The following is a 22478-nucleotide window of genomic DNA, read 5'->3' on the forward strand; positions in this document are numbered from 1 at the left end:
AGGCATAAATTAACCAAGGACAAAGTGAATGGAAGAGGAGACATCAGTGACATAATTTTGGAAGCTGAAGAGCAGATTTAAGAAAGCTGAAATGGAGGTTGGCAGTTGGGGAAGTCAAGAAGCAACCCAACTGAAACTACAGAATTCCTAAAAGATTCAGGAATTAGTAGTACCAGTTTCTTCTGTAAGTAGGGGTAAAGATGGGGTAAAAATATCTTTCAGTTGAAACTCTATTTGCAGTGTAGAACCCCAGATTTCCTTCCCAATTCTGAGCAGCAGAATGACCACCCAACCAAATGACCAGCAAGCCTTCATCCTGGTAGAACCTGCAGAGTTCTCTGGAGAGGATAAGGCAGAGGATCTCTGGTTTAGGGATCACCTGAAAACTTGGGGATGGAAGTGAAAGTTTACTAACTGGATGCTGAGATCCCCTGACTTCTTCCCCTGCTCAACACCGGCAGGTGGGATTATAACCCTCGCCTTCACCCAACAGGAGATTGTATAGCCACTCTGGGAATCTTACCAGTCTGGGAGAAAAGAGCTAAATAGACTGACATCTGAGGTTCCTCAGGAAGTGGAGCACCCAGATTCCCCCACAGTGAAGTCCAGCTTGAAAGCCCTCCCTTTTTCTGTGTGCATACGTATGCAGCTCACTCTTAAATATGGGCACACATCCAAAAATACCGGCATTGGCAAAGAGAGGACCAAAGCAAACACAGACCAAACAGAGCAGCCTGAAGGGACCACAGCGGGAGAAGAAAACATGAAGAAAAGAAGTTTTGCCTTTAACGTCTTCAGAGAAATAAGAGAATATATTGTATTTAATAACAAAAACAAGATTCTTTTAAAAATGGAATGCCCAAAAAACAGAAAGAGTTCTTGATTATTAAAAATGTGATCAACCAAAAAACCAAACCCATTGCCATCAAGTTGATTTCAACTCATATCCACCCTATAAACCAAAAAAAAATCTGTTGCGGTCAAGTCGATTCCAACTCATAGTAACCCAATAAAAAATAGGGTAAAACTGCCCCATAGGGCTCCCAAGGCTGTAATCTTTATGGAAACAGACTGCCACATCTTTCTCCCATGGAGTGGCTGGTAGGTTCAAACTGCTGACCTTTTAGTTAACAGCTGAGTGCTTAACCACTGAGCCACCAGGGCTCCTATAGGTATGTGTAAATACAAATATGTAGGTGCAGGCACATATATTAATTGAAGACACAAATATGGATATTCCTTAGACATAACCAAACACTTTCCAACATTGGTTTTCTAAATTTGAAAGCTTAGGACCATAGTTTCATGGGACAACTCAGCCAACTGGCATAACATAGTTCACAAAACTCACGACCTACATGGTAGTGAAGTAAGTAGCATCTGGGGTCTTAGAAGCTTGTGAGCAGCCATCTAAGACACAGCTACTGGTCTCTACTTGCCAGGAGCACAACAGTAAGATGGTAACCAAAAGCTCAGAGAAATGCGTAGCACGTAAAGTCAGTAGAAGGGTTGGAAACTAAAGTTGAGGAAACCTCCTAAAAGGAGGAATAAAAAGAAAAAAGCTTCAAGAAAACATAAAAAAATTGGAGCACAGAGCAAGAAGTCCAGCATAAGTCAAATAAGAAGAGTTCCAGAAAGGGAGGACAGAGAAGAGTTAGGAGAGGAACTCCTCAAAGAAATAGTGAAATGAAGTTTCACAAAATGAAGGACATGAGTTTCCAGGTACAAAGGGCTCACAAAGTGGTGAGTGCAGTGAATGGAAGTAGGATCGTAGGAAGACCTCTGAGTGCCTTACAGAATGATGGAGACTTGAGAAAAGATCTTAAAGCTGAGAGAGAGGGAGACGAGAGGATGAACCAGGAGTTAGAATGACGTCAAGGGTCTCAGCAGTAGCTGTAGGAGCCAGAAGAGCAATGTCCTCAAAAGCCTGAATAAAAGTAATTTTCACCTAGCTTTTGATGCTCAGACAAGTGATTGGTCAAGACTGAGGGTAAAAGAATGATAGTTTTAGACATTTCAGACCACTAGAGGATATGTCCGACCAAAATGAGAATTAAACCCAGGCAGAGGGAGATCAGCACAGAGAAAGGCAAAGGCTGGTGGTGAAGGTGGCATGCAGCCGTCAACCCAGAGGGCAGTCAGTCCAGGTGGGCGCAGATCAGAAGGCCTGGAGACTTCTTCAGGGGGGTGACATTAATTGAATACCGATCACAGAGATCATCACTTACATGTTTTGAACGTTCACTATGTGTCCGACAATTCTAAGCATACATGTATTAACACTTAAACCCTAGTAGGAGGTAATCATGGATAGCCTCATTTTGCAAATGAAGAAATTGAGGCACACAGTGCTTGAATTATTTGCCCAAAGTCATGTAGCTAGTACGTGACAGAACTAAGATTTGAACCCAAGTAGTTGTGTATGGAGTCCATACTCACAGCCATCAGACCACGCCTTTCACTCTTCACCGCAGGAGAGTGAGGGAGTGCAGAAGTACTTAGAAAATGAAGCAAATGAAAAGTCAACACAGCTACTAAAGCTAGGGGAGTCTGAAAGTTGCAAAGAAAAAGGAAAGTAAGTATAGAATACTTTGTGGCTCAGAAGTGAACATGTTTATATATAATGTGAACACTGAACAAAAAAAAAAAAATTTTTCAGATCTATCAAAAATCACAGCGTAACTGTTGGGAAGATGGCAGCAGGATGAAGGTGTGCATAGAATAGTGGGAGAGGAGGTAACGGTGAAAGAGAACTAAGTGCTTTTCTCCTATGATGGTGAGCTAATATATAAAACTTTAAAAAAAAAGCAGCAAGAAGTAGCAATAAAAGTATCTTATTTAATGATACAGGCATTGTGATTCATTGGCAGAATTCTCTTGTTCCATGTGAGAGACCCAGTTTCTATTCTCATCCAGTACACTTCATGTGTAACCACTACCCCTCTATCACTGTTGTCTTGCATGTTGCTGTGATGCTGAGCAGATTTTAGTGGAGCTTCCAGACTAAGATGGACTGGGAAGAAAGGCCTGGCAATCTAGTTCCTAAAATTAGCCAGTGAAAACCTTATGGATTACAACAGTCTAATCTGCAGCTGATTATGGGGATGGCACAAGACTGGGCAGTATTTCATTCCTTTGTGCGTGGGGGCCGACTCGTCAGCACCTAACAACGACAACATCGTATATACAGAGATAAATATCAAAAGAACTAGAAGTGTTGAAAGTGCGTCAAAGCTGGGGAACCGCCTGTGTCTGCCTGCTGTCTTTCATAATAAGCCTTGTAGAACTACTGGACTCTTCAAATATGTGCAGATATAACTGATATAAATAAAACTAAATTGTTTTAAAATAAATTGCTTTATCATCCTAGGAAGTCAGTAAATGTCTGCTGTCCTCTTTGCTTTTTCCAAGATTGGCATTATGCTGTGGTGACTAACCAGTTTCCCTTCTCAGAATTGCCCACTTACTCTTCAGCCCTTCCATTTTTTGAAATGGAAGAATTGTAGGGAATTCAGTTGACAGAGACCTTTGATGGGAGCCCAGGTTGAGACAGAGCAAACGGCCCAGCACAAGGTGCAACCAAAGGGCTGGAGGAGGCTCCAGCTGTGCTGGGAAGGGGCGTTGAAACCATCCACCTGCTTGCTGGGGAACCAGCCCAGTGCATTTCTGACCTCATGGGAAGCCTCCCCCAGATGGTCGTAAGGGAACAGTGGCAGCAAAAATGTAAATGTTTCGGTTCAGGCATCTCAGACTGGCATAAGAGGCCAGTATCTTGAAAGGCATAGAGTTTGGGATTTGTGTGTATGGGGCAGAGAGACAAAGTGTGTGAGTTTATAAAGCGTGCCATATGCTATGTGTTCGGTGCAACGTGCCATTTCATTTTTATTTCTTCTTAATTCAAAGACAGAGAAAGCTCATTAGTAAATCTAGTCCTATATACCTGTGTGTGTGCGTGTGTATGCATGTTCCCTGGGCAGTGCACACGGATAAGCACTTGACTACTAGTCGTAAAGGTTGGCAGTTCAAAACCACCCAGAGGCTCCATGGAAGACAGGCCTGGCGATCTGCTTCCGAAAGGTCACAGCCTTGAGAACCCTATTGAGTAATTCTATTCTACACATATGGGGTTGCCATGAGTTGGGAATCCATTTGACAGAAACCAACAACAACAATGTATATATAGAGAGAGGGAGAGAGAGACCTTGTGGCATAATCGTTAAGTGTTCAACTGCTAACCAAAAGATCAGCAGTTCGAACCCACTGGGGAGAAAGATGTGGCAGTCTGCTTCCATAAAGATTACACCCTTGGAAGCCCTATGGGGCAGTTCTCTGTCCTATAGGGTCACTATGAGTTGGAATCAACTCAACGGCACACAACAACATATGTATACACACGTACACATGTATATATAAATAAAGTGTTTATGTATTAATGCACTGATTAAAAAATGATCTTACCTCTGGCAGGACCTCGAATGTTGGTGAACCTGGTTCCTCTTTTTTCCCCCCTAATAACCGATCTTTCAGAATAGATCACCAAGTCTTTCTTCCACGGCACGTCTGGGTGGAACCACCAACCTTTAGTTAGCAGCCAAGTGCTCGACCATTTGTGCCACCTGGATCCTCTTATTGGAGGATCTTTCATCTTACTGTTTTACAGTAGTTTTTACAGTACTTTCTGTGATAGAGTAATTAAGATTTTGGCAAAAAAAAAGTATCAATTTACTATAATTTGCTCAATTATCCAAGAAAAACTGGGAAGAAGACCCCTTACCAAGTGAAACCCGCTGATATAACCAAGCACCTAGTGTATAAGGGCGTTGAGCTGGCTGCAGTGGATACAAAGATGAGCAAGGCTTGATCCTTATCACCTTACAGTTCAATTCAGAGAGGAAAAGAATAAGAGCTCAGTGACAACAATGCAAGGCTGAAAAGCCTAGCACGTGAAGGGGGCAAACAGCGCGCCTCCTGGGGGCTCAGAGGGGAAGAGAGCCCCTTTCAGGCACCAGGGAGAGACAGAATGTAAGTTGAGTCTACTGCCATTATAAAATAAATGCACCTGCAGCCTCTTCTCATTCGTTCATTCACACACTGAGTGACTGTGGGTGTCTGCTCTGTGTCAGGTGAGAACAAAGCCCTGCCGTTGTGGGGGGCACAGGCCAGCCAAAACCCCTTCTTCTGTCCTAGTGGCTGCCATGCCAGAGTCAGAGAGGACAGGCTGTACCCCTTTGTTCCAACTTTGGCTTGGTTTCCCTACCTTCCAGAAATCTCCTGTGTAATGCACTGTGACGCTGACCTTCAGCAAGGCTGGACAGTTCTTGGTGGTCTTAGGACTTGGTGAAATGGAAGCTGTGGGTTCACACAGGTTCAGCGGCACTGTGGTTCTGCTTCTCTGACTGCATTCCTGACATTGCTGCAAGTGCACAGTGTCCCTCAGAGCGTCCGAGCTCCTCCCTGGGCTTTGGTCTTAGGATCTGCGTCTGAGTTAGGGCCCTCAGGCCTTAGGGAGAGGGCAGGCGCTGACATTTGGCCCAACCAGATGACCCAGATCTTCCCGTGTCAAGATCTTTTATTTGATCATACCTGCAAGGTCCCTTTTGTCATATGAGGTGACATAGTCACAGGTTTGGGGGATTATTGTGGACCCATTTGGAGAGCCATTATTTTGCCTGACACAGAAACTAATTAAAAAAAAAAAAAATCACATAAGTGGTGGCTTCTTTTCCCCTTCTCTATGGCTAAGAGAGAGAGGACCTATGGAGCAAGTTTTCAAAATGCGCAACAAACTTCCTGGCCATAAACTGAGGAATTTTCAAAAAATTTCTATTGGTTCTTTAAAATAGTTAAGACATGACTAAGTTATCTTTGCAGTGACTATGAGTTATCATTCTAAAAACTGGACTTCAAATCCAGGTGTACTGGATCTGATTCTAGAGTTAATACTCTTAAAAAACCAAGATCTCTGTTTATCTTGGAAACTCTCCCTTCGTCTTAAAATAAAACGGAGGGCAAGAAGGAGCATCGTGCCTTTGTTGTTTTAAGCTGTGGCTTCTTGCCTTCTACACACTGCCCTGGGCTCCCATTTATAGCCAGGGTATCAGTGCTCTTCCTGCAGAGCCTCCATCCCTCTCTGATGGATCTCTGTGCCAGTTCCAGCCTTCTCACCTGCCATCCATTTAGGATCCAGTGGCCTGGCTTGTTGGAAATGTTGGTAAACGAGGGAGAAAGCTGAGTGAATACTGTCTGTACCTGAGCTTTGGTACAAAGTCCACTCATTCTTACATTCTAATTCCTGCCAACCTTCTGGAAAAAAAAAAAAACCAAACCAGTTGCTATTGAGTCGAATCCAGCTCATGGCAACCCTGTGTGTGCTGAGTAGAACTGCACACCATAGAGTTTTCAAGGCTATGACCTTTCGGAAGTAGATCAACAGGCCTTTCTTCTGAGATGCCTCTGGGTGGGTTCAGACCACCAACCTTTTAAGCAACCAGGCAACCTTGGCCGCTTGGTTAACAGCCAAGGGCTTAACTGTTTGCACAACCCAGGGACTCCATGTCAACCTTCCAGAGCAGTGACATTTTTAAACAAACCCTAGACCGGTGGCATGTTTCTCTCTAACCTTGTTCTGGGTACGGCTGTTTTAAGCATCCTGGTCGAGTGTCCCAGTTCAGAATGAGGACAGTATGAATGTCCAGCCACATTGTGTGCATCTTGGTAGCCCAGCAAGTATCACATGACTGGCTTTTGACCGACACTTTAGTAATATGTTAAATGTAAAAGCCTTGAGAATTCTTTTCAGCTCTTATCCCCTAACCCCCTCTGTGTGGGATGTATTTTTTTAAAAGCGTAGTAGGAAGTACCCTTTATTTTACTGTTCAACTACCAGCTCCCTCTCAGCTTAGAAGATTGATTCTGTGTCTTTTAAGATAGAAGCCTTATCTAAACAAGAGCCTAGGAGCTAAATCCCTCTGGCCGAATACAGATTAAGGATGACTTGGTGCAATAAAGGTATCTTTTCCACTTGCTTCACTGAGCAGTTGCCCAGTCAAGCCTAGAATAGGAAATGGCATGGAAGATCAGACATGGGAAGTCGTTTCAATATTTGCCCTCCTGTTATACGATCACTGAAGTCAACTTATTACAGGACCCAGGCTTTTTCACCATTAAGATATGAAAGGTGGTGACTAAAATTGGTCTTAGATGTCTGTTGCCCTTGTACGCCCCACCCCTGTTAAATGAGATTTTAGCTTCAAAGGGACCTTGGTTTCTTAGTGCTCTCTTGGGATTCACATGCATTTAGCTACATGAAGCCTGAATTGCATTAGCAGTTTTTAAAAACAATGAATGCTGAAAGGACGCACAGAGTCATTTCTAAAAATTGACGTTGAAAATGGTAACTCAGTTTTCAATAAAGGTTTCTATTAGGGTCAGTAGTTTATAAATGACCAGTATAGGGCCATGGTTAAGGGTGCAGACTCAGAGGCAGATGCCTACGTTCAAGTATTGGCTCAACTACTTAGTAGCTATACAGCCTTACACAATTTATTGACCTTCTGTGTGCCTCAGTTTCCACATCTGTGAAATGGGGAATGATAATGGTGGTTTTCTCATAGTTGTTGTGAAGATTAAATAAGTTAACACATAAAAGCACTTAGAGCAATGCCTGGCACAAAGTTGTTGTTAGCTGCCGTCAGGTTGGCCCCCAACTCATAGCAACCTCATATACAATGTGATTGGACCTTTGTGACCCATAGGGCTTTCATTGGCTGATTTTCTGGAAGTAGATCACCAGGCCTTTCTTCTTGGTCTCCCTTAGTCTGGAGGATCCACTGAAACCTGTTCAGTATCACAGCAACACGCAAGCCTCCACTGACATATGGGTGGTGGCTCCTCATGAGGTGCATTGGCAGGGAATCGAACCTAGGACCCCACATGGAAGGTGAGAATTCTACCAACGAACCACCGCTGCCCATGGGCACAAAGCAAATGTTCCATAAATGCTGGTGGTTGATATCCTTGAAGATACTGTGGTTTTTACTCTGCAGAGATCACTTGGAAGCATTAACATGTTTTTACAAAGATTTTCCTCTCCAATGGTTGAAATGTAAAGATGTGGGAACTTCAGGCAGGGTGCACACTGAGCTATTCACTTGTATCCTGGTGGGCTCTCAGGCAGTCATGAGTGCATGTGAGTTCACACTTAACTATCTATGCACACATTTGCTTCTTTAAGGAATGTACGTTGCACAGACCGTATTGTCACAGCCATGGTGACATCTGCATTGTGTAAACTGGGGTGAAGTTACTAAGAATTTTTCATTAAAATAAATTTTTCCAGAATGAGATGTATTGTTAGCAAATTGCATGACTGGAATTTCTGTCATAGAATTTTTCCAGTAGGTGTGCTTCTGACAAAATTAAGCATTTTCCCCTCAAGATAAAACCAAGTTATTGGGTAATTTTACATTTGCCATATTGCTTAACTTTTTATAGACTCTAACCATAAAAATATTTTATACGTGCTCACATACAGTTTTAGATTTTGATTGTTTATCTGAATTACTATCGACTCGACGACCACAGGTTTGGTTTTCCTTAAACTGCCAGATTACTTGATGCTGACGCTTGCCCTTATATTTTATGATAGTTCTCCACACTGCTTGTAATGTGTTTAGAGACCTCTATGCAGATTACCAGAAGCCCTGGTGCTGCAGCGGTTAAGAGCTACAGCTGCTAACCAGAAGATCAGCAGCTCAAATCCACCAGCTGCTGGAGCAGTTCTACCTCTGTCTTACAGGGTCACTATGAGTCAGAATTGACTTGATGGCAACAGGTTTGGTTTCTTATGCAGATTTTCCATTTTGGACCACAGTTGTTCCTTTACCATGATCCTTCTTAGCATTACATGAGATGATTACCAATATGGAAGATTTTTTAAAAATCATGTGTGACCCTTTGTGATTAGCACAATTGCTTAGGTTCTGGCTTTTTTCTGCTTGTTCGCGTGGTTAATTATGGATTCATCAGATGTTAGAACTGAGAGAGAGATCTTGGAGATCACCTAGTCCTCCTGCTCATTTTACTTTCAAGATTATTAAGCCCAGGGAGACAAAACTTATCCAGCCTCACACGGCCAGTTAGAACTAGACTTTGATTCATCTGGTAACTAAATTAAGGGGAGCGAGAAGAGAACTCACATTTATTCTGCACAAGGACACATAAAAAATCCCCGCTATCCCTTGAGGAACTCACAGTTTAGTGAGGTGATGGTCTGGTGAACAGATAACTACAGAATCGTCTTCCAATTTCAGCTATTGCTCATCCCCCTACCCTCGAGGGCCCACGTCAGTGTAATGTTATTACTGGTAGATGCTGTTTCAGCCTCTTGTCCAGCCACACAATTCTCAAATAGGCAACTTGTGTTTGTGATGCTTAGCTTTCCACTTATCCATTCATTTCTTTTTCTATGATTCATTCATCAAAAACCATTAGTGAGGGCCTAAGCTATGCCAGGAGCCCTGGTGATGCAGTGATTAAGACCTCAACTGCTAACCAAAAGGTCGGCAGTTCGAATCCACCAGCCACTCCTTGGAAACCTCTGAGGCAGTTCTACTCTGTCCTATAGGATCGCTATGAGTCGGAATCGACTCAAAGGCAGTGGGTTTTAAGCTATGCTAGATAGAGTCACTTAAATGCTACATATTAGGGAAAAAATCATGGTGCTTGCCCTCAAGTAACTTACAGTCTAGTTGAAGGAGAGAGGCATTTCATGGATGACTTCATGGATAAGAATCGGCATGTATCTCTGAGCCTTCCTGTTACAGGCTTTTTTGGTGAATCCTGCATGATAGGCTGCATCATGCCCCCTGAGGCGAGTTGATATCAGCCTCCCAGGTGAGTCTGTTCTGCCTGGCCAGACCCACTCACCAGCACAAATTCAGACCAAGGCATCCCAGTCACTCCAGGGGTTATTTCTCCAGAACCAAGGACAAAGGCCACCTTACTTTGCATAAAGCTAAATTCTTCACCTGACAAGGGTTTAAAGAAGAAACTACAAAGAAGGATGAAAGGAGCTGTGATGTACACAGGGCAAGGAGCACTGAAGGCACAGCTTCATTCGTCCTAAGGTTTTCATGGATAGTTGACGTGTTAGCTGATAGAGTGAACTTTAAAACATACCTTCTCAGGGGCATTTACAGTCTCAGATCAGTTGAGAATCTTGCATTGTTGCCTTCCTCTCTTCCCTGTTGCCCTCCACCCTTTCACTTTCCTTCCTCTTTAGATCCGGGAAGGTGAGGCATTTCTGAAAGTGGTCCTGCTGGTAGACCTAGCTCTGTGCTCTGGGATGAGGCTGTCATTCTTCAGCTTGTACCTGCTGTAGGAAGAGAGCGGCCACTTACCTGCCCTGTGCTCTCTGGCTCACCAGTCAACTAGTCAATAGATCTGTTGTTCCCTTCATTCCTTAGCTCATTCATTCATGTATTCAACTGGATGTCTGCTGTCCAGCAGGCACTGGTGATACAATGGAAAGCTAAAGCAGACACCATTGATATTCTCAAAGAGCTTATAGTCTAGACTGGAGGGAGAAATTAACTGTAATCAAATGGTCACAAAGTTAACGTAAAATGATGTCCTGCTTCCCCAGTGCTGCCATAAGAAAAGAGTAGCCAGCAGTCCTTGGATTTCCTGGGCTTGGAGATACATCTGTCATGTGTGTCAGCCTTTACATGATGTCTTCCCCTGTGTGTTCTCTGTGTCTGTGCTATTCTTTTTATAACTCAGAAGTGATTAGATATAGAACCCACCCTACTCAGGCATGACCTCATTAACTTAACAAAGAAAACCCTATTTCCAGATAGGATTACATCTACAGGTATAAAAAAAAAAAAAATTAGCAAAGAAAACCCTATTTCCAGATAGGATTACACCCACAGGTATATAAAAAAAAAAAAAAAAACAAGTATAGGGGCCATGATTTCAATACACTTTTTGGGATGACACAGTTCCACCCAGAACAATGACAACTGATACAAGTGTTGTGAATAGGGTGCTTTAAGAACAAGTTGAGCACTGGAGTTAACTATGTGATGGTCAAGTGTGACGGTAGGGAAGAGCATTTAAAGCTGGGGTACAGCATAAGCCAGGTCCTCTGGCAGGAGGAAACAAGATGCATCAGAGGCACAGAAAGAAAGTATGGCTGGAATAAAGGGGGAGTGTGGGGATGGGGCTGGAGAGATGGGTCAGCCCAGACTATAGTGGGTGTCATAGGCCATGTAAGGATTTCTCACTTTATCCAAAGAGCAATGGGAAGCCCCTAGGATGTTTTAAGCAAAGGATGTGACATGATCAGATTTGGTTTTCAAAAAGATTACTCTGAGAGTGGATCAGGGTAGATGGGGGGCAGAAGACCAGGGAGGAGGCTACATCAGGAATCCAGGCTGCCTCAGGGCCCAGGCTATCTCAGGAGTCCAGGCATGAGATGACGGGGGCTTGGACTGAGGTGGTAGCTGAGGAGATGGAGGTAAGTGAACAGATTCCAAAATAAGTAAAAACAAGACTTGTTACTCAATTGAATATGGGGATGAGACTGAGTAGAGACACGACGGATGATGCTGAGGGCTCTGGCTTGTGTAACTATGTGATGTTGATGCCATTCATTGATATATGAAGGACATGACTGGTTAAGATTGAGGTTTGAATACACTGTGCTTGAGGTTTACCTGAGATACTGATTAAAACATGTTGTATAAGTAGTTTGAAGTAGTACTCTGGAGTTTAGAGGGCCCATGGAGAATGGAATATGTATTTGTGAGTCATCTTCATTTAAGTTGTATTATAATGCAGACTCCAAATTCTCATAAAAAGACCAGACATAATGGTCTGACTGAGACTAGCAGGACCCTGGAGGTCATGGCCCCCAGACCTTCTATTAGCCCAAGACAGGAATCATTCCCAAAGCCAACTCTTCAGACTAAGGGGTAGAAAATGATACTGGTGAAGAATGAGCTTCTTGTTGGCATATCCTGTCTGGAGGGGAGATGAGAGGGCAGAGGGGGTCAGAAGCTGGCCGAATGGACAGGAAAAGAGAGAGTGGAGGGAAGGAGTGTGCTATTTCATTGGGGGAGAGCAATTAGGAGTATATAGCAAGGTATTTATAAATTTTTGTATGGAGCCTGACTAAATTTGTAAACTTTCACTTAAAGCACAATAAAAATTTTTTTAAAAATACATATGATTTAAAAAAAAAAGTATTATAAGCCTAGAAGGTAGAGTGGGAAGCAAGCAAGAGGCTTGAGGCTGAGGCTCGAGGAACTCAGGTGTTAGTGGCCAGGTAGAGGATAATAAACCTGGAGAAACAGGGAAGAGCCAGAGAGGTGAGAGAAGCCAGGGAGGGAGTCTTGGTAGCCAGAGGAAAGTAGGTTTCAAGATAGAAGGAGAAGCCAACATAGCAGAAGTTACTGAAAGACCAATGAAATGAGGACTAAGAAAGAGCCATCATATTTAGGAACATGGGAATCATGGTGACCTTAGTAAGACATGATGGGAGCAGAAGTTTAGAATGAGTTGAGAAAGCAATGGGAGGTGAGGAAATGAAAGCAATGAGGAGAGACAACTCCAGGGACAGAAAGAGACAAGGTAAGTAGTTGGAGGGCAATGTGCAGGTCAAGGGAGGTTTTGTAAAATGTGTGTTTAAAAGTCAGTAGAAGAATCCAGTAGTGAAGGAAAGGTTGACAGTGTAAAAGAGTGGAGGGATACCTGATGGTACGATGTTCCTGAGAAGGCAGGACATCATGAGACCTAAAGCTCAAAGGGGTCGAGCAGGGCTTCACCTCAGATAGGAGAAAGGACAGAGGACGGGGTGGGTGCAGATACTGCAGGGTTCTCCATTCGGCATGTGGAAGTTGAAGTTCCCCCTTGATGGCTTCTGTTTTCTCTGTGAAGGTGAATGAAGGGGAAGTACAGTCAGGGTGGCAAGTGGGGAGTGTTTGAGGATGTTGGAGAAGGTTCACAATAGTTGTTGTAGAGAATGGAGAAGTAAGATGAACAGAGGAGCAAAGCAGTGCCCATGTGAGGTGGGTGCTGATGGATTTAGAATGGAACCATGCTATTATTTTAGATTCTGTAATGATGCTTCACAGGTTTGTCTTCTGCTCTACTTGTTGGCAATTTCATTTAGGAAGCAGTGTAGTCATTTATTACTCTAAAAGTAGGTTATTCTAAGTCTAATTTTTTACAACATCTAAATTAATACTGTGCACAGTAATTAGATTTTATAGTATCGGAATGTCTATTTATCATCTTCCATGTATGTAATAACCAGTATTTATCCCCTTTGCATAAAAACAAGCCCCCTGGGCACTGTGTGGCCTTTCTGTTGCAGAGAATATCTCCAGCCAATGTGGCACAGATAAAGACTCTGTCTTTTTCAGCTATTTTAAACCATTGAGCAGAGAAATCAGATGGTTACATTTTCAAAAAAACCATCTTCCTAAGGCCTGTTTGGATTGAATCATGGTTGTGGGGACCCAGCATTATTCAAAGCCACTTTGTGCCTCTTAATTGAAAAGCCCTGACATTGGCAAGGCAGAGAGATGGCCTTTGGGGCCACTAGCAGATGGTTCCTTTAGTGTCTTGTGTTGTTAATGACTCAGAGAATGTTTTCGATGAGATCAGAAGCAATCCACTAAAGAAAAAGCAGAGAGAATTTGAGAGCTTAAAAGAGCAGAGAGGAGGGATGTGTGAAAACCTAAAACAATCCCAGAAGCTGGTGTGGAAGGGGTGGTGGGGCCAGCTCAGTGGCAGATTTGTCATCAGTCCCAGCCCAGGCACTCAGAGCCTTTCTTCCAGTGGGAAGAGAGAGGAAGAGAAATTCTGTTCAAAAGAGCAGTGGACCTGTCTCGGAAATGATGAGAGGGAAACCAGAGGCAGAGAGTTGAACCAGTCCTGCCCTGTGGACGACCCAGGAAAAACTTATTTAGCACTGTTGTTCTCTCAGGGATCCTGGATGGTGCTCCTTTACTAACCTAAAGGTTTGCACCTCGAACCCACCCAGTTGCCCAAAGATGATCTGCTTCTGTAGAGATCTAGGCAGTAACACACAGGGTTGTCATGAGTTGGAACCAATTCGGTGCTGTCATGGATTGAATTATGTCCCTCAAAAATGTGTGTATCAGTTTGGCTGGGCCATGATGATTCCCAGTATTGTGTGACTGTCCACAATTTTGTCATCTGGTGTGATTTTCCCATGTGTTGTAAATCCTGCCTCTGTGATGTTAATGAAGGGGGATGGGCTGCAGTTGTGTTGATGAGGCAGGATTCAATCTATGGGATTGGACTGTGTCTTGAGCCAGTTTCTTTTGGGATATAAAAGAGAAGAGCAAGTGGAAAGACAGGGGGACTACATACCAGCAGGGAAGCAGTGCCGAGAGCAGAGCTCATCCTTTGGACCCGGGGTTCCTGTGCAGAGAAGCTCCTAGTCCAGGGGAAATTGATGAGAAGGACCTTCCTCCTTAGGCAACAGAGAGAGAAAGCCTTCACCTGGAGCCGGTGTGCTGCATTTGGACCTCTAGCCTACTTTACTGTGAGGAAATAAACTTCTCTTTGTTAAAGCCATCCACTTGTGGTATTTTCTGTTATAGCAGCACTAGATGACCAAGACAAACAGCAATGGGTTTTTGGTTTTGGCTGTTCCCTCCTGGGTGACATCAGCATGTTTACTATACTTAAGAGAGCCTGCCCACTCCCCAAAAGCCGTGGTCTGCGGGTGGTTGATGTGCCCATCCTAGCAGCCCTGAGTTGTCACCTTCCTCGTGCTTCCTCATCCTTCTCTCCCACAGCCCCCACCTGTTGACAACTGAGCAATGGAAGCACAATCTTAGCACAAATTAAGTGGCAGCTTTGAGGTTTTAAGAAAAAGGAAAACTTTTTCATTTTAGAAACAAAAAACTTAATGTGTCTTCTGTCAATTCACTGTCCCTTGAAATGGTTTCATCTCTATGCTAATTTTTTGCTGAGAATAGGAGCTCTCCTGCATTGGACAAGAGCAGCAAGGGTCAGGGAAATCAAAGACTGTCTGAGTGACCAGCCCACTTAGAAGGTGTCCTCAGAACAGAGTCACACTGGGGACCACAGCAGGGGAGTCCAGGACACGCCTCCTGGTCTAGAAGCAGTGCCCAAGCTGGGCCAACAGTCCATGACCAGGGCAGACTGCATATTTTTCCTTGGTCTTGCACCAGTGATTTCCTCCATAGAACTAAAACCAAAAAAAGTCAAACCCACTGAGATCAAGTTAATTCTGACTCATAGCAACCCTATAGGACAGAATAGAACTGCCCCATAGGGTTTCCAAGGCTGTAATCTTTACAGGAGCAGGCAACCACATCCTTCTCCCTCACAGTAGCAGGTGGGCTCGAACCACTGACCTTTCAGTTAGCAGCTGAGCACCAACAGAGCTCAGTAAACTCATAGAACTCGATCCCAATGTTGACTCCCCTTCATTTCCTCCGCTTCTACTTTAAATGAATAGTTAATTCCGAAAAAGCACACAGTAGCCCACGATTCCATAACTGTAAGTTCTCTGAATAAGAAGTGGATGTGGCATTGTGTTTAGTTCTGGTGTCTGCTTCTCTTAGTAGAACATGAGATGTTGAGGACGGAACCCTGTCTTTGTCACCGCTGTGCCATGAGCGCTAACACGGAGCCTTCCTCACAGGCGCTTGTGACGTGCTTGTTGGATTTTATAGCGCCGCTTTCTGAAGATGCCTATGGGTTTGGCACCCACTAGTTTAAGAGCAGTTGGACGGAGAGGAGATTGGAAAGGTCTTTTTGCACTGCCCTTTAACTGATTTCACAAAGCAATTCATCCTCACCTATTTAGTCCTGTATCCTTCCCTATCCAGTGATGCTGGGTTTTTGTTTAATCTATATCTTTTTTAAGAGAAAATTCATGATGAAAAAGAAAGGAGGCTTCAAGGCCAGAACTAAGACCAGCATGAGGAAACTGTGTGAAAGTTGATTTCAGCTCCCTATAAAGAACTTCTTAACAACTGGGGCTGTTTGTGAAGGAGCAGGTTCCCATCACGGGATGTGTTCAAGGAGAATCTGGGTGGTCACATCAGGGTCCTGTCCTGAGGACCTCTGCCCTGAGCCTCACTGGCCAGGATGCTGATGATGGGTTACCTTGGAGACTCCTCGCAGCCCCCAGAGTGGAATGGAGTAGCTGTGGCCTGGCCAGGACGCGGCTTCCCAGGGGGTCTGCAGTGAACAGGCCCAGGGAGCACTGACTCTGTACCCCTGCCCTGTGCAGCCGGGATGGTGGTCCAGATTCCAGGCAGGCATGTTGGCACTGAGAAGCAGTCTGCCTTGAACCCTGAAAGGATTTCCTGAAGTATTCACACACTCCTGAGGGACTTGGGATGAGGATGCCACAGAGACACGGAGACGTGGGCGTGTATGAATGAGGTACTGGCTGCTTGATGGTTACGCAGTGAGCATGTGTTTCTGTTGTGTTAACTTTCTCCTCATGTTGGGATGTCTGAGGCAGGCGCAGGTAGCCCAGGGCAGGCTTTTAGTGACCCGAGATGGGGCAAGATACATTACAGTTTCTGGAAACCTAAGGGGCTGAGGGCATTTAAGCATTTGGAAAGATAATAGAAACTATGTTCCTTTCTTTTAACTCGTTTCTTTGAGGTTTAGCTGGGTAATATTGCCTTTCTAATTCTTTCACGGAACAGACCCTGGTGACACTCAGATGGTTAAAGGGAAACCTAGTCACCAGCCAGCTGCTGGGTTACATACCAAGGGATGAGAGAGACCTCCTGTGTCCTTGTCAGGGCTCTTCCGCTCTTCTGTGGATGGTGTGAGTGACTCTGTGAAATGGCACGTGGGCTTTTGGAGAGGAGGTAACTGTAACTGGCCTCAAAGAGGACAGGGAGGAGAACCCGGCCCACAGTGGGGCCCTGGAAGGAGGAAAGGAGTGTTTATAGCAAAAGAAGGTCTGGGGTGCTGTACTTGAAAAGGTTATCGTGTTTAGTGACTCACTGAATTCAACTAACCCCCCAAATCCTGGACATCTCCTGTGTACAGTGCCCTGAACTAGGAATAGTGGGCCATACAAATAAAAATCAAGTAAGAACCAACACTTACTTCCTGCTTAAAAGGAACACAACTATGAGTCAGCAGCGTTTCTCTTTTGCACAGAGCGAGGCTCATAACTGTGCTCAGTACACACTTGCTGGATGGTGACCACTGCAGTTGTGATGTGCCCTGGGCTGCAAGAGGCTCCCACCTGGCTGCTCTGATCAGTGGCTCCTAGGGGCGGTTGCGGGGGGGTGGGGAGGAAAGCAGCCAGCTTGTGTACGAGCAGTGTTTAGTCCCCTCCACTGGTGCCTGGTGGTGCAGTGGTTAAGAGCTCGGCTTCTAACCAAAAAGGTCGGTGATTCTAATCCACCAGTCACTCCTTGGAAACCCTATGGGGCAGTTCTACTCTGTCCTATGGGGTCACTATCAGTTGGAACTGACCGGACGGCACCTAACAACAACAACTGGTGCCTGGAGCACCAATAAACTCGCCAGTTTTGAGGATAGAGTGCAATTCATGAAATATTTAGCATGTGGTGGGCTTGCTAGTACATGGGGTTGCCATGAATCAGAATCAACTTGACAGCAACAGGTTTGGTTTTTTGGGGGGGGAGGTGGGGCTTGCTATGTACCAGGCATGCACAGGGCTACACAATGGAGATAGCAAGGTGGACAGAGAAGATAAAACCATTAAAATGTGATTGAGATAATGTTTCGGAATGAATTGTGTCCCCCCCGAAAGATGTGTTAAACTCCTAACCCCAGTACCTGTGAATGTGACCTTGTTTGGAGATAGTGTCCCTGAAGATGTAACCAGTTAATGGGAGGTCGCACTGGAGCAGGTGGGTCCTGATCTAGTATGAGCGTTATCCTTATAGAAGAGGAGAAAGACACAGAGACACTTGGGGAAGACAGCCAGGTATGCTGTAGCTGCAAGCCCAGGAATGCCCGGGCCACCAGGAGCTGGGAGAGATGAGGAAGGATCATCCCCTATAGCCTCAGAGAGCATGGCTCTGCTGGCACCCTGAGTTCAGACTCCCAGCCCACAGAGCTGTGAAACAATAAATCTCTGTTGTTTCAAGCCACACACTCTGTGGAACTTTGTTACAGCAGCCCTGGATATGATACACATCATATCCAAAAACTCAAAACTTGGGGCTAAAACAATGTGTCCTTTGACATCAAAGATGACCCCTTGTTAAAAAAAAGAAGAAGAAGAATTATCAGTCCCCAATGTAGAGCTTTAAAAAACAAAAAAAAGAAGAAGAAGCCATTGCTACCAAGTCAATTCTGACTCATAACAACCCTATAAGACAGAGTAGAACTGCCCCATAGGGTCTCCAAGGAGCAGCTGATGGATTTGAACTGCCAAGCTCTTAACCACTGTGCCACCAGGGCTCCAGTGTAGAACCAGCCTCACTGAATCCTCACTGAAAATTATAATCTCTCAGCGCTAGATGGCATTTTTAGAACATCGTGTCCAAACCTGTTATTTTACGGGTGGGGAAACTGAGACCCAGATAGGAAAAGTGTTGCCAGCATTTAGTTTTCATTCCCTTCTGGCTGTGTTTACAGTGATTAAATGTACCCTGGACCTTTGGTGGTGCAATAGTTAAGAGCTCGGCTGCTTACCAAAAGGTCGGCAGTTAGAATCCACCAGCCACTCCTTGGAAACCCTATGGGGCAGTTTTATTTTGTCCTGTAGGTTGCTATCAGCCGTTACCCTTAATTAGTTGAAAGAGACAGATGCTGTTTTCTGTAAAAATAACGTGACTGCCTTAGAGAGGAAGAAGAACTTTCTGGAGCACATTCCTTTAGTGCCCCTCATCAGAGGATTCTCTCTACCGCTTCTCTGCTCTGCTTCTTCACAAGTCTCTGTACCTGACAGCAAATAATACATCAGAAAACAGATGAAAGGTTTTTAAAAGATTTGCTTTTCTCCCCATCTCCCCTAAGGGATGATGTGGGGTTTAGTGATTTCAGTTATGTTGAACTTATAAATGGTGACAGTTTGTTATAATGTGAAGATTATTTTGTTTCATATGTATTTTACATGTAGCCACATAAGCAAATATTTAGTTTTATTTTCACTCTCATACTATTTGGCGGCAGCAGCTAATATAAATGACATTGTATCCTTTCAAGCTTGAGACCGAGTTGGAGGACGTGAGGCGGGTACCCAGCATGCAATAGTTACCCAAATGTCCGTGCAATACTGGAATAACTGGTCGATTTTTGTCATTTCAGCTAAACAGTCAGAGTAACCAGTGGGAAAAGAATCTCTAAAACTGTTTAACTAATTGGATTGATTTTTAAATGTTTTTCACTGCTTGATTCAGGCAAAACATTTAATCTATTATTCTCTGTGCAGAAACAGTCGAGGCAAAAATGTATGTTTTTGAAGACAAGTCTGTGTTTGAATCCTGGCTTTCCCACTTGCCTTGTAACCTTGAATAAGTTACTTTTCTGGACCGCGGTATTTCATTTGTGGAAAGGGGGATGGATGCTAGCACTTCATAGTGGTTTCCAGAGAGTCCCTCGGTGGTGTAAATGGTTAAGGAGCTGAGCTACTAACCAAAACACTGAAGGTTTGAGTTCACCCAGGCACTTGGAAGAAAGGCCTAGTGATCTACTTCCTAAAAATCAGCCATTGAAACCCTATGGAACACAGTTCTACTCCAACACAAGTGGGATTCCCATGAGTCAGAATCAGCTCGATGGCAACTGGTTTACTGGTTTATATTTTAGTAACAAGTATAGGGTCGCTAGCACAGCGTCTGGAAAAACAAATGTTAATTCCCTCCCCCCTAAGAGAGAGCAGTCCTGGGATGGATCTGTGTGGGCACTTCTGTCATACTGAGCCAACCTGTTCTGCGTGTATCCTGGCCTCCTGTATCGTTGCCTTCATTGATAGGTACTATCTTGAATGTTTTGGGCTTGGCTTCTATCAGTGGATGCTACAAAACAGCCATATGAGATTGGTTACTGCAGGTGGGACGTAAGATGGTTGAGGATCTCACCAGTATATTACCCAGTGCCCTCTCTATAAAATCTTTTGTGAGAAATTTCTTAAGAATTCAGTGCCAAGAGAAAGTGAGCTTGCTTCAAGGTACAGGTAAATTTAATCTTAAGGATTTTGCAACTGACCGTTTTTGTTTTTCATTTGGCTGTGGAGAGAGTCAGAACCAAATCTGAAGCTCAGCTGGTTCTGTGCATAAGCCCTCACAGCTTGCCACTTACATTGTTTTTTCCTCTGACCTCAGTAGTGCTACCATTATTAATATTTTCCCTGACCATATTGTTATGTGTTACAAGAGAGGTTTTGATGCTGTTGAATGGTATTACAGCCACAGCTCAAGATTCCCCAAATCCTGCCCTGCAAGTCACCTCTGCTTCTCATGGGGCTCCTCAGAGTAATTCATACAATGGGTAATAGCAGACAGTCGCCAGGGCACCACCATAGCACCACTTGTGCACCAGTACCCAGGGCACCACCATGCACCACCAGAGTACCGGGACCCAGAGTGATACCATGGCACCACCTGAGCACCAGGACCCAGGGCACCATCACGGCACTACCTCAGCACCAGGACCCAGGGCACCCCCATGCACCACCTGAGTACCAGGACCCATGGCACCACCAGATTACCGGGACCCAGAGTGATACCATGGCACCACCTGAGCACCAGGACCCAGGGCACCATCACGGCACTACCTCAGCACCAGGACCCAGGGCACCCCCATGCACCACCTGAGTACCAGGACCCATGGCACCACCTGAGCACCAGTATCCAGGCCAGAATCCTGCTGGGGGCCTCATTCTGAACCTCAGTCTCAGGAGCTTTGAACGTCAGTACCCGCTTGCATGACTGTGTCAGATTAATGACCCCTGAAGGGCAAATAGGAAGGAATGGTCAGAAGTAAGTCTGGCTTGAGAAGAATGTCAGTAACATCCCACCCCTTCTATTACTTTTTTTTTTTTTTCATATTTAAACATTATTTTATTGTAGTTTCTTTTGTAAGCCTCTTCAAATCCCTTGTAGAATGAGGCAAGATATAATCACCTAGCTTCACAGATCTTGTTGTCATTAAGTGTTGTTTAGTTGATTCCAACTCATGGTGACCCCATGTGACCAGTAGAGCTGTCCCATAGGGTTTTCTTGGCTGTAATCTTTATGGAAGCAGATCGCCTGGTCTGTCACCCCTGGAGCCACTGGGCGGGTTCAAACCGCCAACCTTTTGGTTAAAAGCCAAGAGATTAACCTTTGTGCTACCAGTGTATAGATATAGATATATATACAAATTAAAGGAAGCATGTTAATGATACACGCATCCAAACATGGATTATTATGCCCCAGTGTATATATAAACAGAGTGTTCAGTGACCGGGGCTGGCAATAGGTGGTTTGGTCTTTGGACAAGTCTTATTTAGGCTTCTCCACTCTAAGCACAAAAATAGATACTGGCCAGTGAATTTGTATTTAACAAGCAGTAAGCCTCACTTGTCATTGCAGGTGTCATACTCCAGTAAAACCCTGGCTTACAGAACTGTGTCCCCTATTTTGAGCTTCTGGAGAGCAGAGACCATGTCTCTGTCCTTTTTCCTTACAGTAGTTGGCCCCTAGCTGATGCAGAACAAATGCATCCAGGATGAATGGATGAGTGAGGGTTTGTTAACGGGGAAATCATTCAGGATAAATGAAATGTGTAATATCCGAATCTTTCATAAGGAATGGCACTTTGGACACCTTGTTATTACTTGTAGTTGCTTTCAGAAACACAGACTGTTCCTCTAACCAGATGCTACTGAGTTAAATCCTACTTTAATAGATAGATAAACATGATCTCTAATTAGCATATATAGTGCCAGAGCCCAATTAATTTTTTTTTAATAAACATTTTTTAAGTGTTTAATGCAGCTTCCTTTCTCAAAAACTGTATCATCTGATTTACATGGTTCATTTTCTTAGCAGGCCCTATTCTACTGACTGTAAGGTTTCCACTGAGACTCTTCCTAATTATTGCTATTAGTGAAGACTGAAATTAGGCGTCTTTACTGAATTTATATTTACCTGAGACATTTTTATTTTTAGTATCCTTGTCGTGCCCACACCAGACTATAGACCCAGAAGCTTGCAGTCTAGGCCTGCCTATATAAAAGATTTGAATGTTCACACACTATAAATAACAAGTGTCAGTGAACTCATTATAGTAAACCCTTAGGTAATTACTTTCTGCCTTAGTTAGGGGACTTATGGTGGCATAAGCTAAAATTATTCCATGTCGAGACAAACCCTGAGGTGGCTGTTATAGTTAAATATAATTCATTTGCAGCATGTTTATTATAGTTAAATTTAACTAATTTAGGGCCTGTTGCTGGCAAACAGATGAGGAGGAAG

General features: G+C 44.1%; 1 protein-coding gene across 13 annotated transcripts in view; it reads left to right on the forward strand.

Moving 5' to 3' along the window:
* The window catches only part of FARS2 (phenylalanyl-tRNA synthetase 2, mitochondrial), a 648562-nt gene that overhangs the window by 487038 nt on the left and 139046 nt on the right, over positions 1-22478 (forward strand). Inside the window, exons 10-11 of one of the 13 annotated variants that reach the window (XR_007517143.1) lie at positions 3-184; positions 2660-20715. The exons of 10 other annotated variants lie outside the window; for them this stretch is intronic. Coding sequence is in view for 1 of the 3 variants with exons in the window: in XM_049882741.1 (XP_049738698.1) it covers positions 3-81 (79 nt within the window). In the remaining 2 variants the exon portion in view is untranslated. Of the gene's footprint in view, positions 1-2; positions 20716-22478 lie in introns of those variants that run through there. 2 more of the 13 variants (XR_007517141.1, XM_049882741.1) reach the window with 2 other exon arrangements.

This window comes from Elephas maximus, chromosome 1 (genome assembly GCF_024166365.1).
Source record: "Elephas maximus indicus isolate mEleMax1 chromosome 1, mEleMax1 primary haplotype, whole genome shotgun sequence".
NCBI classification, from domain to species: Eukaryota; Metazoa; Chordata; class Mammalia; order Proboscidea; family Elephantidae; genus Elephas; species Elephas maximus.